Source organism: Brassica oleracea, chromosome C2, assembly GCF_000695525.1.
Source record: "Brassica oleracea var. oleracea cultivar TO1000 chromosome C2, BOL, whole genome shotgun sequence".
Taxonomy (NCBI): Eukaryota; Viridiplantae; Streptophyta; class Magnoliopsida; order Brassicales; family Brassicaceae; genus Brassica; species Brassica oleracea.
In genome coordinates, this window is record NC_027749.1 from 26608500 (window position 1) to 26631674 (window position 23175).

The window sequence follows — 23175 nt, forward strand, 5'->3', positions numbered from 1 at the left end:
CGATCTTGTGACTTGATTCGGCCACGAAGATTTCTCAGGGACTTGTTGTACATCATCTCTGACCCGTATATCATCTCTTACTATCGTCTCTACTTACAGAGAGCTTTTAAAAAATTGGAAAGTTTTCTAAAAAAACTTTTACATATTTCTTTAATAGGATTTATAAAAAAAAAACAAAATGTATGCAAATCTGTGAAGATCAATCACAATCAATGGAAATCTATGTAAACTATTTGTTAAGTTTACTTAACTTTTAAAAGTCCATCAACTTTTAAAATCACTAAATTCCATACAAATTCTTGTTTGAATAAGCCCCCCTAAATTAAAGCTGTGATCAACAAGTAATCCTTTTATATTTTAACGTGATTGGCAATGCATGATTTGGAAAGAGAGTAACATTTTAATTATGCATGATATTTTCAGTAAATGGTTAGAGTATATAAGGCAATAAATCATGCAACGAACGAAAATATATGCATGATTTCGATATTTGCATGAATTTAACTTACGGAAGATCTGTTTCTATTTAAGAAGAATGATGATATCACAGAACCTATAGTCACCAAGTCTCTTAATTATTAAATATCGATATTTAAGACGTCTAAAATATTTGGGAAATATTCCCCTCGAGGTTCAAACCCAAGTTTTATGATTAGTTTTATGATCGTAAGTTTAAATGAATAATTATAATATATTCTTTATCGGTATATATTCATAAACTAATTTAGTTGGCTGTGATCAAAGTCACTAGTTTAGTTTTTTTTTATTTATTTATGATTTTTTAATATTTGATTGCAAACATTATTTAGTCTTATTAGATTTGTGGAGACCAGTGTCATCTCATCTATAATGCAGTTCTCCGTTTTATAGTTACATGTATTTATAGTACAATATTCATAAAACTAATTGTAAAAGTGTTTATTCAACTACCAACAGAAAGGGTAAGTAAAATCAAAAACTCAGAATCTCATTGAAGTTTCTAAATTGGTTATCTATCTAATAATTCACGTGTATCTGCTATGCAGTAATCGAGCTACCAACAGAAACGAATCAGAGTTAAAACTCCTTCCCGTATGATGGATACCTTGCTACTTCCGTCTCCCTACTCTATTAATTAAATAAATTGATTTTTAATGCAAATTTATGTTCACTAATTTATTTGAAATTAAATTTCAGGCTCTTCAACTCAAGAAAATCTCATCACATCTACCACCATCTTCGTCAAAAACGCAACCATCTTATTTATGATTTCTACTCCTCTGTTTTAAGACTTTCGCGTTTACAAACGAGACCAGTCAATTGTTTGTAAACTTACATTATTGCTTCCAACGTCAATTAATACAATCATTGTATCAGTAAGAGTCAATAGCCATCGATAATACTTTTTTTTTTTTACATTCAATGATTACTTTAACCCTGACACTATTTTACATTAAAAATAATTTAGTCAAAAATATATTAATCTTCTATGATATTCTGCTTTTACATTTTCATACAAAAATAACCCGGGCGTAGCCCGGGAACAGCTCTAGTAGTTGTAATAGCATAATTATCCAGTGTTAAAAAATAAAACTAGGACGGTCTTGCCAATCTTTATTTTTTTTTTCCTTTAATTTAACAATAAATAAATAAAAATACGAATCGGCATGGAGGAACTTGGCTGCAGAGCTTGGAGGGTTGGACGTGGTGTATGTCTTCTTCTTACAAATAGGACAAGAAATACTGTTTTTGTCTCAATCATCTATCTTCTGAACCCATGCTAAATCTGCAAGAAAACAAAGCGACACTAATCAATCGCCAAAGATGGAAAGTTTCTACACTAATCAATCGACACTATTCAAGATATACTCAAGATGGAAACTACATGAGAAAAGTTTGTGTGATAATACCTTGTAATACAGTTTCTACAGCTGCATTTGGGATAGAGAGTCCCACTATTCTCTGATTATCCGTTGTAGTCTCTATGCGCGTACCTCCGATTCTCTTGTGACTCTGACGTGCCTGCAAACAAAACGAAACCACTGTTAAGTTTTCTGGCCAAAACTAAAAAAGAATATTAGAGAAATTTAGCAAAGATTTACTTGTTTGGAAAGAGCTTTCTCAATGGTTCCCCATATGGGAATAATGAGGCCACCCACAACGTTTACTTCCTGTATTATTCTTGCAATACTCTTCCAGCTTACACTACCGTGCATACACTGTACCTCAGATACAAACTCATATCATTAATGCACAATGCTACATCAACGGTTATGACTTGTGGTGTGCTCTGCTCTATCTATTTCTGCCTGAAGAAAAGGGGTTATTTGGTGGTGGTGTGCTCTGCTCTATCTTTTTGTAATGCGATCATATATGAATCAGAGAACCAGAGCGGCGTGAGAGTGCAAGACTTAAATCTTTTTTTTTTAAACAAAAAAGTGCAAGACTTGATCTATATACAAATATTATATATACAGATTGATTTTTATTACATATGAAAGTTACCCTGTTTATGAATACATATGCAACGAATATACGTAAAACACACTCGAATTCATAATGAATAACAAAAAGTACAATTTCTTATATCTTGGATATTTCTAAATTAAGTTGACATATGAAAGAACATTTTTTATGGAGAAAAAAACAAAAATAGCACTAAATCAAGTTTTTATTCTCAAACTAGCATTCAAGGTCAAAAGTCACAAAAATAGCACTTAATGTTTTATCAAAAGTCACAAACTTAGGGTTTAGAGTTAAAGGGTAGGGTTTAGGATTTAGGGTTTAGGGTTTAGGATTTAGGGTTTAGGGTTTAGAATTTAGGGTTTAGAGTTTAGGGTTTAGGGTTTAGAGTTTAGGGTTTAGGGTTTAGAGTTTAGGGTTTAGGGTTTAGAGTTTAGGGTTTAGGGTTTAGAGTTTAGGGTTTAGGGTTTAGAGTTTAGGGTTTAGGGTTTAGAGTTTAGGGTTTAGGGTTTAGAGTTTAGGGTTTAGGGTTTAGAGTTTAGGGTTTAGGGTTTAGAGTTTAGGGTTTAGGGTTTAGAGTTTAGGGTTTAGGGTTTAGAGTTTAGGGTTTAGGGTTTAGAGTTTAGGGTTTAGGGTTTAGAGTTTAGGGTTTAGGGTTTAGAGTTTAGGGTTTAGGGTTTAGAGTTTAGGGTTTAGGGTTTAGAGTTTAGGGTTTAGGGTTTAGAGTTTAGGGTTTAGGGTTTAGAGTTTAGGGTTTAGGGTTTAGAGTTTAGGGTTTAGGGTTTAGAGTTTAGGGTTTAGGGTTTAGAGTTTAGGGTTTAGGGTTTAGAGTTTAGGGTTTAAAAATGAGGTTTTGAGGATAAGATTTCAAATTTTGAAAAATAAAAAAAATTAAAATTTTAAAAGGATAAACTTAGAAATGTGCTATTTTGGTCATTTTAATTTTTGATTGTTATTTTTGTGATATAAACTTAGAAATGTGCTATTTTGGAGATTTGCCCTTTTTTATAGTATAATAGATTTTCGACATTTAAAACCAATGAAAGCATATCTACCACTACCAACAAGCGTACGACAATGTATGGTTTGTGTTCTTCGCATTCACTATTACTAACATAGCCAACTACCACTAATAACTACAGTTAATAGTATTCATCCCAGGATTGGAAGTTGGAACGAAGATCATAGAAAATCATTTCGAATAACTCGTACATCTTCCATTAGCATTAAAGCTAGATTATACATAAAACGACAATGATGTGCTTATAATTAAATCTACATTACATGCATTCAAAAATCTTCATCATAATCATATCATGCAGTAACACTACTAATGATATCATTGTTACCCTGCCGATCTTTGCACTCTTCCTCGTCCATAGTGTCGCATAGATCACTCCCTCTAGTCTCTGGCAACGCGACGGCAAACAAACCAAGCAAGCCTATAGCTAAACCAAACAACCCGAACGACCAGAACCCGTTTTTCCGACCAGCTGCCACCATAATCGGGCTGAAAACCCCACCAAGCACCAATGCCTGTCTAGTCATTGCGATCGCCGAGTTCCTCACGCATGTCGGAAACAACTCGATTGTGTATATCATCTCAATGTTAAAAGCCGAACACGCGCAAAAGTAAGAGATCAGCTCTAATACCAATTGTAACGTCCCGTGGCTCCCGATTCTCATATTCGGTAACGCGAATATGAGAACGCTCGAGACACCTCCTAAGGCCGTAAATCCGATGAGTGCGTTTCTCCTGCTGAGTTTGTCCACGAGTAAAAGCGTTATGAGGTTCGCTGGCAAATCCATCAACGCGTTAAACGCTGCACTCATATAAACGTTGAAATCGAGATTGGATAACGCTAAAGGCATCCCGTAGTAGACCAAACCGATCCCAAACGCAACCGCCATAACCGCGGTTAATCTCCTAAGCGCCCATCTTTTTTCCACCAACACCTTCATGGCCGCGTAGATGTTAACACTAGCCTTGTCGTCTTCCTCCTCCTCAGTTGGTAAGCTCGAAAAGCTCATGGTACCATCACTCATAGGAATCGAAGCAACTCTTTTGAGAATCGAAATGGCTTCTTCTCTACGACCTCTAACGAACAGCCACCTCGGAGACTCGCAGACGAAGTACCGAACCAGAACACAGTAGATTATGGTCGGAACCGAGGTCCAGATGTAGAGTATCCTCCACGAGTTCCCTCTGTTCAAATAAGCCATGGCAGGGAGAGACAAGAAGCCAAGCATGAAGCCGAAGAAGCTCATGATCCCGACACGTCCTCGCCATCTTTTCCCGACAAGCTCCGTCGAGAGAACAAGCGCACACGTCCCGATCGTCGCTCGACCGAACCCGTTTACGAACCGGAGAAAAGCGTAAACCCAGATGTTCGGCGAGAAAACAGTAAGCATCGTTGATATCGACATCAAGAGACAGGAGAGAAACAGCATGTTCTTACGACCGAGAGAAGAATCTGCTAACGTAGATAGAATCAAACCTCCGATTAAACACCCGACGAAGAAGGAACTCTCAGGCAAGCCTTTGACGAACGAGCCTGAGCATTGGAGACCCCACTCGGAGATGACGGAGACGTGAGGAGGGAAGTCCCAGCACCATGAGGTTTTGGGGAGGATGCAGATGTTGGAGATGGAGTCGTGACAGAACGACTCGGTGCAGTGCCATTTGGGTTCGAAGTCTGTGAAGACGGAGATGAATGTCTGTTGAGCGTCGAAAACTCCGGAGAAGGAGACTAATGTGGCCTGGAGGAACTGGGCCCACCCAAAGCTTCCAATGTACCTCTCGATCGTGTCGTCGAGGGATCTCGGCGGTGACGAGTTTGAATCGTTCAGAAGCGGCTGAGTTAGTTCAGCCATGTTGCACGAGTTTTTTCTTTTCTTTTTTTTTTCGCTTTTCTCTCTTGTCTTGTGCCACAGCGTCTCAAGCGGCGAGTCTTTTGTCCTGCTTTTATTACAGAACATTGTGTTGACTTTTCAACATGGTAATAACAATTAATTTTTATTAAATTTTCTGCAAACACTTACATTAGATTCATTTAGCAAATTTGATGATATATAGGTTAAATGCAACTTTGATTTGTATATAATCTGTTACTAGATTTTGAAAGCGCGGGTTTATTTTTATTTTTTTCAATTGACAAATATTTAGTAAATGTCATATTTCATATATTTGTGTTTTATTTTATAAAAGACATAAACTTTTTTATCTTTCTTTATCGTATTTCATTTTAAATGACTATTTATGTTTAAAAATTAAACTTTATTTCTTTAATGAATTAAGTTGGTATAACTCTGATAAATTAATTTTATTATGTGGTTAATATTTTTAATAAAAAAAATTATATACTTTTAATAAAGATTTATACTTTTCAATGAAAAAAAATCAATTTTTTTTATGAATGCTTAAATTATGTTAAGAAAATAAAAAAAAATAATTCAGAATGGTTGAAAAAAAAATTATTTGAACTTGGACTCAATAGCCCAAAGGAAAAAAAATGTGAGAATTGAATTTGATTTCTTAATCGGCCCAAAGGATCCAAGAAAGATCTGATGTGGACAGTGGGTTGGATCAAAAAAAAAGGTCCAATATAGATGTGTTAATAATATTATTTGATTACCCTTAATGAAACATGCAATGTTAATAAAGAAAAGAGCATGCTAAGGTAAAAAGAACAATAATATCATGTTTTAATAGTATAGATACACGTTATTACTCTTCCTCTGTTTCAGTTTATTTGATGTTTTTAAAAAGTATTGCAAAATAGGTATTTATGACCAACTACATAATACTGCAATTTAATTATTTTATGTAACCAAGATAAAGTTTATAAAATTAGCAATTGCTTAATTTATGTATATCAATTTAAAATATCAACTAAATGATATAGAGAAAGTATGTTATTTTAATTTGGTAACACTATAGTAAATAAGTTTTATGTTGAATTTTAGAGAGTTTAGATGATTTTAAGTTTTCTATATATTTAGCGGTTTAATCATTGGTTACGTTGCTGGGATTTTTCTGCGTGTACTTAGAAATCCATCAAAATAAGATATTGTATCTTAATCTGACTTATACTTTACTTTATAATATAGTGTTAGTGTTAAGTGTTAACCAGTTTAGAGGTAAAGCGTAGCTTGAGTAAACAACAATTGTACAGTGGTCCTTGTTATGCTAGATAATAGGCTGGTTGGTTGAGATCACGAGACACATGTGCGATAGAAACTATACCAACTTGTACTTTAACAATCTACGTTATAACGAGTCACATTGCTCACTCCTCAGCGCGATACATCAGTGTTTTGTAGATCATATTTAAAAAACAGTGAAAAAATATCAAGTACATGGTTCGAATCTAAATTATTGAGATATAAACACCAACATTTATACCACTAAACTAAAGAATACTTTTTACATTTATGTCCGAAACTAATATATATTTATGAAGGCCAGAAGTCCTTGCTTCTTCGGCTTCCTCTGAGGACCAGGACTACAAGTGTATTATGAATTTCATTTTTAAATGGGATTTATCACGTTATAAGAAAAAAAGCTCAAGTTTGCAACAATTATAGTTTTCTTATATTGTAAACTGTCGTCGTTTAACATGAGTTACAGAATTACACCGTGTGTCTGTTCGTAATCTATTTTTTCACCGGTGAACTCTTCATCTCTCCATCTTAAATCGCTTGATCATAAATGTTCCTAATTTGTAGTCCCTCTGTAAACCTTATATATATGATTCTCATCTTTGATGAACTCAATCTGCATCTCCACAAAACTCATTGATTCCTCTTAGGTTTAACCATCTTCTAGAAAATGTCTTTCTCTGCCTCTCCAGTTCTTCAAACTAGCGTCTCCGGCATCCGTCACTCAACCTTCGAGTCATTCCATCTTGGTCGTAGTAGTCAGAGCATAGCCTCTGGCCTCCTCCGCTTCTAGGATTCCCTGAACTTCAAGAAAGACAATGAGTTTATGGGAATCACGGTTCTCTTCCTTGATAAAAAGGTAAGTTAATCTCCGATCTATCACACTTATTTAACATAATTGTTTTAATTTGTTTTCTAATTTTATGTTGAATAATATTATTTGCAGATTCCGTGATTCATGGGTTTATTTCCGCCGGACATGCTAATCATTACATGTCATTTTTGAAAGTCGATCGTTTTGAGGTTACTAGGTGCTCAAGCATGTACAAGATAACTGATCATCAATTCTTCATTCGTTTAATCTCACCAACCATTATTGATAAAGTCATCACGAGTGCTCATGAGATCAATCTCCCATTATGATTAGACTGTTCGACAATCTTCAAGTGATTGCGAACACAAACCTAGAACTCCCATGTATATTATCATATTGTATTTGGGTTTATATTATGTTTTGATATCATAAATGATATTTAAACTCGCAGATGTGGTTTGACAAATCCATTCTGTCCATGGATCTGACCTCACCAAAGAAACAACTCGAGTCATTACCCGTCTCCTCTTTGATCCGTAAGAAACAATCAACACACAACTCCCTGTAAATTACTGTCTATATTGTGCTGACATCAATAATCAAAAATATTTCATACTTAAGATCTATGGTCGTCTATTTATCTCCATTACTTATCAAATTAATTTTACACAAAATTTTATTTTACAGCTTAAAAGAAACCACAACAACCCAAACAATTAAAACACCAAAAACTAGAAACCCAAAAAGACGAATCATTAATGATCACCTCTCTTTTTTGTCTAATCTTACAAATAAACTTCAAAACAAATATACCAAACCAATCATATTAACTAAAACTCAACGACACATACATCGAGTCAGCTAAACAAATACAAACTATACAGCCAGCTATTTAACAAGTTATAAACTTACTTTCGCAAATGCTTATGAAGAAGACGAAGATGACAACCAAGATCAGTGAAATTACCTAAACAAAAAAACATAATAAGTTATGAACTCTGATAAATACAAATAATAATGATTTTTGTTTATATATTATTACTCATCAAATAAAAGAGAAACAAACACAGCCACAACAGGAGATACAAGAGACAATCCCGACAAACACAAAAGCGGCAACAACATTTCCACATGCTCACTCCTCTTGTCTTATGAAAATAGCTTACATGTCCAATGTCAACAGACCAATATTATTGTCTTTTTATGAGAAATACTTAAATTTGTTTAAAACCCTTTAATGCTCAAATACTCAAAATTGTCATTCATTTTATAGTTATTTCTACAAGTCTTCATGTATTTGTTTTAAAGGTCCATGAAAAGAACAACTTTAAAAATAAAATAAAAACATATAACAAACATAATAAGGATAATAAAAATTATTACTTAATACACACAACTTACACAACTAAACTGGAGAAAAAAATATCCAAAAACAAAAGGTACTCTCAACAATTTTAATATAGTTATGTACTCTCAACAGTACAAGAAACAAATTAAAAAGACAAAAAAATAAGTTTCATTGACACATCAAGCAACACCACGAATTATATCAATCACATTATTAACACAATTTAGTCTTTTATAAGTAGATAACAATGCATACACAGTTCATTATCACAACTCTAACCCTATAACAATAAAAAACTTGAAAAACAATGATAACCCAAAATGAAAAATTCACGATTACAATAACATTAGCAAATATTGAAATGAAACAAGAACTCTGTCCGTAACTTCGCGTTTGCGCGGAATCAATGAACCTAGTACGAAGAATAACATAGTGTATCGAAACAGTTTTTTCTTTGCTAGATTTTTCTAAAACAAAAACTTATTTGTATACAGTTTTCATCTTTTTTTGACTAAAATATGTAATTAAAGCAGGGATTGAGATACTCATCATATCCACATGTTCAGTTTTCAAAAAACAATTTTATGTTCAAAAGTAAACCAAATCTTTTGACTACAATCCGTTTGATTGATGAGGAATAAAAAGTCTCCTTCGTTAGCCACAAATAATAATCCTATTAAACCCATTTGGCACAATCAGTAACGCTGCCAGACAAGTCATATCAGTATTCACATTAATGGATGCGGAGACTCGACAAGCAAATTCTTTTAAAACACACACAAAATACTTACAAATTGAATAAGACAGACGAAACTGCTGGAAGAAAACGATCTGGCCCGAGGTGACTTTGGATGTTGCTATCGATATTTGTTTGAGTTCGAAGATAAATTAAGCAATAGGATCAATGTAAAATATACGATAAACCAGTCAGTAGAATGACACATATGATGAAGTTACAATTTATTATATTCTTCTTTGTGAAGTTTGTTTTTTTATAAATATGAAAGATACAATTTGGTTAAAATTGTTTAATACCATCACTTGTACCTCAAAGCCAATGTTTAATAAATCCTTAATTTTTCATTCTAACAAGTAGCTAGGATATATATATTCTCAAAATATTGCAGATTATTTTTTTTTCTTTGCTGGTGTTTTTATTTGGATTTTGAACTTATTTAAATGAGAAATTGTTATAAAAAGAACCGGAATTTTATAGTATCGCAGAAATTTAAATAAGGAAAAATTTTATACTCGTAGAAAGGAGATAACACTGATAACAATAGAGAATGTGTTATTAGAAGGAGAAGAAATGGTGTGTTTACAATTGATCGAAACGATCGTTTATATAGAAGTTAAAAAGCAGGATTCACTGTGTAAATAGTGCAACGGGCCCCACATCTTTTATATTTTCATCCCACTTATTTTGACTTTCATGACACTCTCCCTTGGGGACCGGTGTCACTATTGCTTATTGCTTTGACGTATCTGTTGCCTCGTTAAAAATCTTTCTAGGAAAATCCAATGAGAAAAATCACAGTAAGGTAAAAAGAGTACAACTACGTAAGCTCCCCCTCGAATGAGTAGTCATATATCCTTCTGATGACGCATTCCAATGTTATGGATATGTTTTCTAAATACTGAAGTCGGAAGTGATTTTGTAAAGAGGTCAGCTGCATTGTCGCATGATTCGACATATCTTACTTCAATCTCTTTCTTCTTCACGAGCTCTTGAGTGTATGAGAAGAACTTCGGATGAATATGCTTCGTTCTATCGCGTTTGATATATCCGTCCTTTGTTTGAGCAACACATGCTGCATTATCTTCATATAGAATAGTTGGCTCCGTATTTTCGTCAATCCCGCTGCTTGAACAGATGTGTCGGCTTATTGATCTTAGCCATACACATTCTCTACTTGCTTCATGGAGTGCAATGATCTCAGCATGATTTGAAGAAGTAGCCACAAGCGTTTGTTTCTGAGAACTCCAAGATATAGCAGTGCCTCCGATCGTGAAAATGTATCCTGTCAATCCGGATATTGTTTTCTTGATGAAAACACATGGGCATATAGGATCATTCACATATCCTTCTTTTGTTAAATGATCACTGAGACGATTATACCACATACGTCCAGATTGCTTTAACCCATATAATGATCTTTGCAATTTTATTGCACATAACTCTTTAGGTTTGGAACTTAATGCTTCTGGCATTTTAAATCCATCAGGGATTTTTATGTAGATATCAGTATCTAATGATCCGTATAGATAAGCTGTAACAACATCCATGAGACGCATCTCTAGATTTTTATCAGCTGCTAGACTCATCAGGAATCTAAATGTGATGGCATCCATAACTGGAGAATACGTTTCTTCATAATCGATTCCAGGTCTTTGAGAAAAACCTTGAGCCACTAGACGAGCTTTGTATCTCGTAATCTCATTTTTCTCATTTCGCTTTTGAACGAGAACCCATTTGTACCCAACTGGTCTCACATCTGCAGGTGTGAGCACAATAGATCCAAATACTTCTCGTTTATTAAGCGAATCAAATTCAGCTTGTATTGCATTTTTGTCCAATCATGTCTCTTTTGACATTCATATATGGATTTCGGTTCTGGATCATCGGTATCTTCATTTACCTCACTTGACACGATATATGAGAAAATATCATCAAGGTCATTTTGTTCATTTCTATTCCATATCCTTTATTATGGATGTAATTGATAAAAATTTCATGATTACTTTCCGACTCGTGATGCTCAACTTTCTCAGTATCCTCATTATTTGTTTCTTCCAAAATACTTTCTGCTATTTTGGATGTGTCATTTATCTTGACAGTTTTCTAGGATTTTTATTCTTAGAACCAGCAGGTCTACACGCTTCAGGCGTGTTTTTGGCTCTCGTGTGTCATCCTCCTTTTCTTGTTCATTTGGCATTTTGATACGAGCAGGAGCATTTGCAGCTGGTATATGAGATTTAGTTACCGTCTTGGTATCTGCAAATGCATCAGGTAGCTGATTAGCTATACTCTGTAAATGCATGATTTGTCGAATTTCTAGTTCAGACTCTTTAGCTTCTGACTCTTTAGTGGGAGGATCAAGATATAACAATGATGGTACACTCCATTTTATATCACTTCCAACATTTTTGTTTTCTCCCCCTATAACTGGGAATACATTTTCGTCAAAATGACAATCAGCAAAACGTGCTGTAAAGACGTCACCAGTTTGTGGTTCTAGATATCGTATAATTGATGGAGAATCAAAACCAATATATAATCTTCTTTGTGGTCCCATCTTTGTACGTTGTGGTGGTGCTACAGGCACATATACCGCACAACCAAAGATTCTAAAGTGGGAAATGTTTGGTTCTCGACCAAACGCTAACTGTAGTGGAGAATACTTATGGTATGCACTCGGTCTGATCCGAATGAGTGCTTCTGCATGCAAAATGGCATGTCCCCATACAGAGGTTGGAAGTTTTGATCTCATGATCAATGGTCTTGCAATCAATTGCAGACGCTTAATTAAAGATTCAGCCAAACCATTTTGCGTATGAACATGAGCAACCGAATGTTCAACTTCAATTCCCATTACCATACAATAGTCATTGAATGCTTGGGATGTGAATTCACCAGCGTTGTCTAGTCTAACTCTTTTAATAGTATAATCAGGAAACTGTGCTCGCAGTTTGATTATCTGAGTTAGAAATCTCGCAAATGTCATGTTTCGAGATGATAATAGACAAACGTGTGACCATCTACTGGATGCGTCAATTAATACCATAAAATAGTGGAATGGTCCACAAGGTGGGTGTATAGGTCCACATATATCGCCTTGAATTCTTTCAAGGTACTTTGGTGATTCTTTATCGATTTTGGTTGGTGATGGCCTTACGATCAATTTTCCTAGAGAACATGCGACACATGTCATTTTATTCCCATGGGGGTGTATAGGTCCACATATATCGCCTTGAATTCTTTCAAGGAACTTTGGTGATTCTTTATCGATTTTGGTTGGTGATGGCCTTACGATCAATTTTCCTAGAGAACATGCAATACATGTCATTTTATTCCCTTGAGAAATCTCCTGGATTTTCAGTGGATGACCATGTGAACTTTCTATGATTTTACGCATCATTGTAGTGCTTGGATGACCAAGGCAATCATGCCATAATGTGAACTCTTCTGGGTTCCATTTTACTACAAGATTTGATTCGATCTCATCGATATAAGTATGATGTAGCCCCGAAGAAAGTTTTAAAAACTTTTCCAATATGTGTTTTCTGCCACATTTTTCAGAAATTACATGCATTTATTTCTTTCCATCCTCAGTTGCAGACTGAGTATCATATCCGTGAAGATATATGTCTTTAAAACTCAACAAATTCCTTTTAGAACTTGGAGAATATAGAGCATTATTTATGGAAAATTTTGTTCCATTCGGTAAAGTAAAGTTTGCTTTACCAGTTCCTTCGATCATGTCTGCAGGACCTGATATTGTATTGACAACAATTCTTGTCGGTTTTATATCAAAGAAATATCTCTTTTTGTCTCAGAATAGTGTGCGTTGTTCCACTATCTGGTATGCATATTTCACGAATCCGTTTCTTGGATTTTGCTCCATTAGTATTTTGATCCATTTCTGAAATCGTCATATATATTAATAAAAGAAAACATAAAATTCATTCATATAAGGAAACACATAATAATTATACAATAAGATGACGTTAAAACCATCATTATTTGTTTAAAACAGAAAATATAATAATTATACATGGTAATACTGAAAACTATTCAACAGTCTTATCATAGGCATTTTGGTTCTCTTCAAGAGTAATCTAGTCCAGCTCATTAGCGAAGTCGGAGGCATCGAGGTATGATGTCCCTTCAAAGTTTTCAGTGAGGTTCACTTCTTTAGCTTTTCCTTTCGTGGACTCTTGATATAATTTACATAGATGTGGAGGAGTACGATAGGTACGCGACCAATGTCCTTTACATCCACATCTGTAACACACTGTCCCACGCTTCTGGGTGGTATACTCGTGAGTTTCTTTACCCTTGGAAACTTGTTCGGATCTAACCCATTTGTTAGATCCCTTCCATTTGGGATTGTAAGTTTTTCCACGATTATTTTTGAAACGGCGACCATAACCTTGATTGGTCTGGTTCCTCCTTTCCGAATTTTCTATCGCCGTAGCATTCGCTTCAGGAAATGCTCTGGCTCCCGTAGGTCGGGAATTGTGGTTTTTGATTAAGAGCTCGTTGTTCTTTTCAGCCAACATGAGCGCAACCATCAATTCGGAAAATCTCGTGTACCCGCATTTTCTGTAAATTTCGGGCAAGAAGTGAAGTTGTTTGTGGAAAGTGTTATATGTTATATTCATCATTTCTGCCTCAGAGACAGAATTACCACAATACTTCAGGAGTGCAACTATCCTCAGGACAGCGGAATTGTAATCCTCAACCTTCTGAAAATCTTGGAATCTCATATTTTTCCACTCTTCTAGAATGTGAGGGAGATTGATTTTTCTCTGGTTATCGAACTTTTCTTATAAGGTTTGCCACAGTTTAGCTGGGTCCTCGACGCTTGCATAGTCGTGCGTTAGATTTTCATCTAAATGCTTCTTCAGGAAGATTATCGCTTCGGCTATATGCTCGAGTGGTGAATTGTTACCGATTACAATTGTTTCGGTTATCTTTTTCATCACCAGATATGGTTTCACGTTTGTGACCCACCCGACATAATTTTCGCCAGTTATTTTCATGGCTGGGAACTGGAGTTTCTCGATGTTTGCCATTTGTATTTCTAAAACACAAAATAAAATATTTTCTTAGAATATTATTAATATTAAAAGGAACCGTTTACATTAATCATGCAAGCAATTACAAAGAAAAGCAATTTACAGAAAACTAAACCGATATTCATCTTAAATTCTCCCGGAGAAAATTCTCCAATGAATAAACCGTAAATAGAAACACAAATAAAAATTGCACATAAGATCAAAAATATGCGAATCATCTTTCTTGAAATGAAAAAAATCGGAGGAGAGCGATTTGAAAATATTTGAGAGAAGATGAAATGTTTTGGATGAGAAAATAGAGTGAAAATGAGTTGTATTTATAGATGAAAAACACTCTTCATAACAGTTGGTAAAAGGGAAATTTTTTGAAATTTTTCTTTGTGACTGTTGGGGTTAAATCGAGTGTATCAAAAATCAGTCTGAGAATATTGCATTAAACGGCCAATCAAATCTACAGAATTTCATAAAAATTAATAAAAGTAAAAATTATGGCAATGAGATATTTATGTTATGACAATAAATCATGCGACGGCTCAGCCGGTCAATGCAGAGTAATAAATAAATTATACGGGGGCTCGGCCGACCAATTAACAATAAACAGAATATAAGGCGGCTCGGCCGACCAATAAATAAATTAAATTATTAATAAATAATATAGGCGGTATACCGGCTATTATAACATGATATAAATAATAGTAGATGCGGTATACCGACCATTATATCAGGGTATAAATGATACAAATAAATTTTACCAAAATTGAGAACGATCGTGCTGATAACGTGTTATTAAAAGAACCGAAATTTTATAGTATCGCAGAAATTTAAATAAGAGAAAATTTTATACCCGTAGAAAGGAGATAACACTGATAACAATAGAAAATGTGTTATTAGAAGGAGAAGAGATGGTGTGTTTACAATTGATCGAAACGATCGTTTATATAGAAGTTAAAAAGTAGGATTCACTGTACAAATAATACAACAGGCTTCACATCTTTTATATTTTCATCCGACTTATTTTGACTTTCATTACAGAAATATATTAAACAATAAAAAGTTAACCACTTAAGCTAGAAAAATAGTTGACCACCGAAAAAACACACTTTCAATTTAGGAGTTAACGTGATGTTGAAAGATAATGTAATGTGAGAATCAATTTTTTTTAAAAAAAATTGATGATTTTTTCATCAGAATAAACATAATCTACAATCGGATCTGTGTTTAGGTATATGAATCTTTCGTTAGATAGTATCGGTTGGGTTTTATGCTGCTCTCTTGGTTATCTGACCCGTTGTTTTTTTTTCTTTTTTGTGTCCTATCGGTTATGTGTTTCATTCAGACCAAACCATCTATGTCTTTGATGGTTTGAAGTTGGACTCTTGATATTGTTTACCTTTGGTGATTAATACACATTCGCAGATGACCAAAAAGAAAAAAAAAAATAATCGACAATCGTTTGGCTTTTTGTCTGGTGTCGGCTAAAATAAATTGGCAAAAAGATGATGTGTCTCCATTCCAAATGTTGCTGGCATATTCCATCCTGATGCTTAATAGTTTGTGGACAGAAACTAAGTTTGCTCGTGACCACATTTGGAACCAAGTGATATAGATATGGAAGAAATTTCTAGACATATATATATATATATATATCTTTTTGTAAAGATTTGATTGCAACTTCAGTTACAAAATTTTATAAAATTAATCATGCTACGTAAGTAAATACTCGACTCGGACTATAGAAACCTAAAGTGATAGAATAAGGATGCAAATAAGAACCAAAACTATAATTATTCTTAACCATCACCACATTTCAAAAGTTAGATTTTGTAAAGAAATACACAAAAGTTCAAAGTAATAAATTTATTTATATTTGAACACTTAGCTTTATGATATTTTAGAGTTTTTATCATGGGCATTTTAAAAATAGCACCAGATATTTTGTTAGAAAACTTCAGTTTAAAATAAGTATTTTCGATATAACAGAACTTCATACAGTTTTTGATACAGAAAGATATTTGAAAATTATCCAAATATATATATTATTCGTTAGTTTACTAATAGACATTCAAGCCTAAATTTATATGTAGTTTTGATTTGATTAATAAATAGCTTTGTTTTTTTTAAAAAAATAATATTTTATATCCTTTGTATTACTTCGATTAGATTCATCAACAAAGAAGCACATCTCAATACATGATTCTCTAAAAATCTTTGGTTGAACTGGCAGATCCCAAATAAAGATTATCTAATCCATTGGTTGCCGTTCCATCCGTTTTTTAATTGGATTAGTTTATATTGACTATCTTTAGTAGAAAAATAAAGTGAAGAGGAGAGGAGGATTAAGAAAAAAAGAAAGTTAAAAACCATTTCATAAATAAAATCTTGAGTATAATTGGCATAAAAAATACAACGGCAGATCGGCTAACATGCGTTGCTGATAGTCAACCGTCCTATTTAGTACACATAGATACATAGTTTTCTTTTTGGTTAGCAGAGGGTTAATCAAATCTGTTTATGTTTATGTTGATGACGGAAAAAAGATTAGGGATAAAAAAAAATCTCCATTAATGTAAAATCAATAGAATCAGTTAGTTATAAGCAAAGTAATTCATATTGGTACAAGATATAAGGGGTTCGCGGATGTAGTTATTAATTTACTACTAGATTTTGATCCGCGCAACCGCATAGGTGTTTGTTTTCACTTTTTTATACGTAAATTATTGTTTTTAAACATTAGTGGTATATATTTTTAACGTTAATTATATACTTAAATGTTTATATAACTATTTCAAATACATTAATTTTATAGTTTACATGTTATAATTAATCAATTATTTAAAACGTCTGTATTTTCATAACTTATTATATATTTATCTTATTGTATTTGTATTTAGTTATTAAGCAAATTAATATATTCATGAGAAAACATATTTGAAAATTATTTTGTATTTAATTTATGTTAAATTCTGACCCTTGTTTCAAAGCTGTATTTCTTTTTTCCTAATATTTTTATGCTTATTCATTTTAGATAATATATTATTGTATATACAAAAGTCTAAGATATGTTAACTTTTAGACATGAATTATATGGTTTGCTAATTTTAAACCGTTCTATCATCATATCATATTTTTAAAAATAAAATTTATAAATTTATCAATTGAATATACTTTTATCATATTTATTTAAGTATAATAATTGTATTTTAACATGATCATAGCTATAAAGTAGATAAAATAGAATATAATTTATTTATTTTTCATTTTATAAACGATAACTTAAAATACATTAAATTATTGTTAAAATATTTTTACACAGATTTATTAGAATTTCTTAAATATAATATATAAATATATATTATATTTAAAATGAAAATGAAAATATATTATGATTAAAGTAGTTACAAATAATTTATATTATAAGCTTTAAAGAAATACATGTTAAGTTTTATAAACGTATTATATAGTTTGCTAATGTTAACCAATCTTACCAACGTATTAGATTTTATTTTTCAACATAAATATTTTATACTTACAAATTTTTGTTTTTATAAATTCAATAAAACTTTATTATATTTAGCTCAATATAATAATTTTCTTTTAATATGATTGATTATGATTATATAATATATAAAATATTACAAAATATTTTATTTTTCATTTATAAACGATTTCTTAATTTATTACTGTATAATAATATTTCAAACTAATTTCAAAATTAGTGAAAATATTTAAATATAATTTTGAAAATAAAGATCTTGTAAAAAACTTTTAAAACAGATTTGTTAGAATTTTAAAATAAATATATTTATATTTAAAATAAAAAGATATCAAAATATATTATGATTAAAGTATTTTAAAGATTCTATGTATTATTAGTCTTAATAAAATACATTTAATAAGATTTCTAAGTGATGGTCCAAATTAAAAAAAAAAAATCACACATGAAAGAAGTCATGACTTCTATTTTAATATATAAGATTCAATGTTTTTTTTTTAACTCGAAAATACTATTCAATGTTAACAACAATAACAATGTAATCGGTTTCTTCAGAATCCATTCTTTTGTAATTTGTTAACTAGATATTGACCTGCACTATCGCGCAGACGTTTGATTTCAATTTTATAAACATAAAAAGGTTTTTTTTACATCATTAATAGCAAATATTCTTAATATTAGTCATATTTTAAAATGTTTATATGACTTTTTCAAACAAAATAATGTTATATTTACATGTTTGTCATCTAATTAATTGTTTCACAATCACATGTATTTGTAGATTTTTATTATATATTTGTTTCATGAGCCAATTGGCTAATAATACAAAAAGAACTTGTATATTAACAATCTGCCTGAACAGTAAAACTTTGGTCCAAACAGTGTTGGAAAAGAGGTTGAATTGACTATTTTATTCACAAGAGCTATACTGGTTTTGAATATTGATTTCCTGATAGGTATTAGATAATGTCAGTAGAAAATATTGCGTAGATTTTGTTTAGATATTATTAGATATGTTAGATTTTAAAGATCTTTAAAATTAAACAAAATTTCTTTTTCTCCTCTTTTGTTGTCGTCGTCTTCTTTCTCCATCTTTCTTCTTCTATTTTTTTTCCTATGAATCTAAACAAAATCTAGTCCACCAGCTTGATTTTGAACCAACATACTCCAACAAGATGATTCGGAGTTCTCTCCTGAGTTTGGAGTTTACTCTGGTCATTCTTTTGATCCAACGATGAAGACAATCTGTTTAGAGAAAGTGGTGAAAGAAATATTTGGGGAACAAGACATGCTAGTGCTCCACCTTGTTGTGCTTGAGATGGGATTTGCGGACAGAGAACTACATCCTCTGATAGGAAGTGGTGGTGTGCCGGGAATTGAGATAATAAAACTTTATAAGGACGATGAGATGATGGAAGTTGGCACAGTGGGAGCACAAAATGGTTCAACCTTGGAAGCAATTAACGGTTAGTAGAAAAGTTAGCCATAAATAACCCACTTTATTTTTTTCTTTTCCTAAACCTGATATCCGACTAAGTATTAGTTTATTGGCATGAAAATAAATTGCTTAGACATGATATAAATTGTGATCAAATTCATAGTGTGTATGCTTCCAACTGTTATGTGAAGGTTATTGTCTAATGAAAGTACATCTGTGTTTTATGATTAGGTGCAGGTGTCTAGCAATCAAGACCATGGCCTTCCTCTGGATGTGATCGCGTCAGGTGACACACCATGCTTAAAACGTGCAGGTCTGCCTTGTGGTGGTGGTGGTGGCCCAACCATAGAGAGCATAAACTTCGGGTAGATGCAGACAACTGGTCCATCGTCGTTGAAGCTAACTTTGGCGTGCAGAGAAGTGGAAAAAACATTATGAAGTCAAAAGTTGGGAAAATATCATCGGAAGGCAGCAACACCCAGGGGCGGGTGTTGATTGGAGTCACCATTAGTGCTTGGGATTTATTTTCTAAATGTCTACGAGTTGTTGTAAAACGGTTAACATAAAATTTAGCCAGGGGTTAGTAAGTTTTTAGATGGTTAAACTTTTTTATAACCGTTTGTAGAAAATATTAGCGGTATGTATGGAATTCAACCTTTTTTAATGATATGGATATATCTAATGCAAGGAATTTAAAGTTTAGCCATGGATAAACTTTTATGTAACCATTTGTAGAAACAATTAGCGGTATGTAAGTAAGTTAGTTCGTTTTAATGATATGAATGTTGAAAATTAAACTTGATTTGGATCACATTTTGGACTAATAATTTACTAATCATTTTAATCCAAAATTTAGCCTAAATTCTAGAAAAATCTTCCACCTCCTTAAGTTAAAAAACCTAGATATTATTATAGAAAAATCTAGATAATTAGAATAAAAAAATCTAGATATTATGTTAGAATTATCTAAATTTAAGATTAAAATATTTGAGATATTTTGTATTGTGGAGGCTATAAATACCTCCACTTTCTTTCATTTTGTATCACCAAGAAATAATCCAAGTTTGTAACAAGTAATAAAATCATCTTCTAAGTTATAAAACACTTTCTCCATCTTTTTCATTCCAACAAAGTGGTATTAGAGCTACAAGTTCCTTTTGAAGATGACAAACAATGGTGTTCCCTTCCAAGTTCCATTGCTCACTAAAAGCAACTATGACAATTGGAGTCTTAGGATGATGGCTATCCTAGGAGCACATGATGTGTGGGAGATAGTCGAGAAAGGCTTCAATGAACCGGAGAATGATGGTGGTCTATCTCAATCACAAAAGGATGGTTTGAGAGATTCAAGGAAGAGAGACAATAAGGCTCTCTGTCTAATCTATCAAGGATTAGATGAAGATACATTTGAGAAGGTTGCTGGTGCAAGGACGTCCAAAGAAGCATGGGAGAAGCTTCAGACATCTTACAAGGGAGCAGAACAAGTTAAGAAGGTACGTCTTCAAACTCTAAGAGGAGAATTTGAAGCGTTACAAATGAAGGAAGGAGAACTCATCTCAGATTACTTCTCAAGAGTCTTGACGGTTACTAATAACCTAAAGAGAAATGGTGAGAAGTTAGATGAGGTGAGAATCATGGAGAAAGTTCTTAGATCATTGGATTCGAAATTCGAACACATTGTTACCGTAATTGAAAAGACAAAAGACTTGGAGACTATGACAATGGAGCAACTTCTTGGATCACTACAAGCTTATGAAGAAAAGAAGAAGAAGAAAGAAGATATTGTGGAGCAAGTTCTCAAGATGAGAATTGATCACAAGGAAGAAAGTGGCCGAAGCAATCCAAGACGTAGTGGCGGTCATTTCCGAGGACGAGGCCGTGGTGTAAATGGACGAGGTTGGAGACCATATGAAGACAACTTCAACCAAAGAGGAGAGAACTCATCAAGAGGTCGTGGAAGAGGAAACCCAAAATCAAGGTACGATAAATCAAGCATCAAATGCTATAGTTGTGGAAAGTTTGGACATTATGCTTCTGAATGCAAAACTCCAAACAACAATAGAGTTGAAGAGAAGTCCAACTATGTTGAAGAACGGCGTAAGGAAGAAGATATGTTGTTGATGGCTTACAAAAAGGATGAACCAAATGAGGTTCACAAGTGGTACCTTGATAGTGGTGCAAGCAGCCACATGTGTGGAAATAAAAGCATGTTCGTGGAGCTCGATGAATCGGTGAAAACCAATGTTGCTTTGGGAGATGAATCGAAAATAGAGGTGAAAGGTAAAGGAAATATTCTCATCCGCTTGAAGAATGGAGATCATCAATTCATTTCCAATGTTTTCTACATTCCAAGTATGAAGACCAACATCTTGAGCCTAGGACAACTCATAGAGAAAGGTTATGACATTCGACTAAAGGATAACAGCCTTTCTTTAAGAGATAATGCAAATAATCTCATCACAAAGGTATCGATGTCAAGTAATAGAATGTTTGTCCTAAACATTCAAAATGACATTGCACGATGTCTCAAGATGTGCTACAAGGAGGAATCTTGGCTTTGGCATCTTCGATTTGGGCATCTCAACTTTGGAGACTTAGAGCTACTTCCCAAGAAAGAAATGGTGAAAGGATTACCTTGCATCAATCATCCAAATCAAGTGTGTGAAGGTTGCTTACTTGGAAAGCAATTCAAGATAAGTTTTCCAAAGGAGTCGTAAACGAGAGCAAGAAAGCCACTAGAACTCATACATACAAATGTATGTGGCCCAATCAAACCAAGTTCACTTGGTAAGAGTAACTACTTCCTTCTCTTTATTGATGACTTTTCAAGAAAAAAATGGGTTTACTTTTTGAAACAAAAATCAGAAGTGTTTGAAAATTTCAAAAAGTTCAAAGCCCATGTTGAGAAGGAAAGTGGTCTTAAGATCAAGTCCATGAGATCAGATCAAGGAGGAGAATTTATGTCCAAGGAGTTTCTGAAGTATTGTGAAGATAATGGCATCCGAAGACAGTTGACGGTACCAAGAACCCCTCAGCAAAATGGAGTAGCAGAAAGAAAGAATAGGACAATACTTGTGATGGTAAGAAGCATGCTCAAGAGTAAGAAGCTACCAAAGGAGTTGTGGGCGGAAGCAGTTGCTTGTGCGGTTTATATATTAAACCGATCTCCAACAAAGAGTGTTTTAGAAAAGACACCACAAGAAGCTTGGAGCGGAAGGAAGCCTGGAGTCTCACACTTAAGAGTCTTTGGAAGCATTTCTCACGCTCATGTTCCAGACGAGAAGCAGAGTAAACTAGATGATAAAAGTGAGAAGTACATCTTCATTGGGTATGACGCTAACTCCAAAGGCTACAAGCTCTACAATCATGAAACAAAGAAGATAATCATTAGCAGGAATGTCATCTTTGATGAAGAAGGAGAATGGGATTGGAGATCAAATAATGAAGACTACAACTTCTTTCCATCCTTTGAAGAAGAGAATGTGGAACAACCGAGAGAAGAGTCAGCTACACCACCAACTTCACCAACAACAAGTTCTCAAAGGAGATGAAAGCTCAAGTGAAAGGACTCCACGTTTTAGAAGTCTACAAGACATCTACGAGGTAACCGAAAATCAAGACAATCTTACTCTATTTTGTCTATTTGCGGATTGCGAGCCTATGAACTTTGAAGAAGC

General features: G+C 33.4%; 2 protein-coding genes and 1 pseudogene across 2 annotated transcripts; 1 reads left to right on the forward strand and 2 right to left on the reverse strand.

The window, feature by feature from the left end:
• Window positions 1-3619: 3619 nt before the first annotated feature.
• LOC106320667 (organic cation/carnitine transporter 2) lies at window positions 3620-5392 on the reverse strand. The gene has a single exon (XM_013759037.1). It carries the CDS (start codon window positions 5314-5316, stop codon window positions 3757-3759), a length of 1560 nt encoding a protein of 519 aa, XP_013614491.1. The 5' UTR covers window positions 5317-5392; the 3' UTR covers window positions 3620-3756.
• Window positions 5393-13604: 8212 nt separating this feature from the next.
• On the reverse strand, window positions 13605-14255 carry LOC106323871. Its single transcript, XM_013761923.1, has one exon. It carries the CDS (start codon window positions 14253-14255, stop codon window positions 13605-13607), a length of 651 nt encoding a protein of 216 aa, XP_013617377.1.
• Window positions 14256-19794: 5539 nt separating this feature from the next.
• LOC106323873 lies at window positions 19795-22242 on the forward strand (annotated as a pseudogene).
• The last annotated feature ends 933 nt before the right edge of the window (window positions 22243-23175 follow it).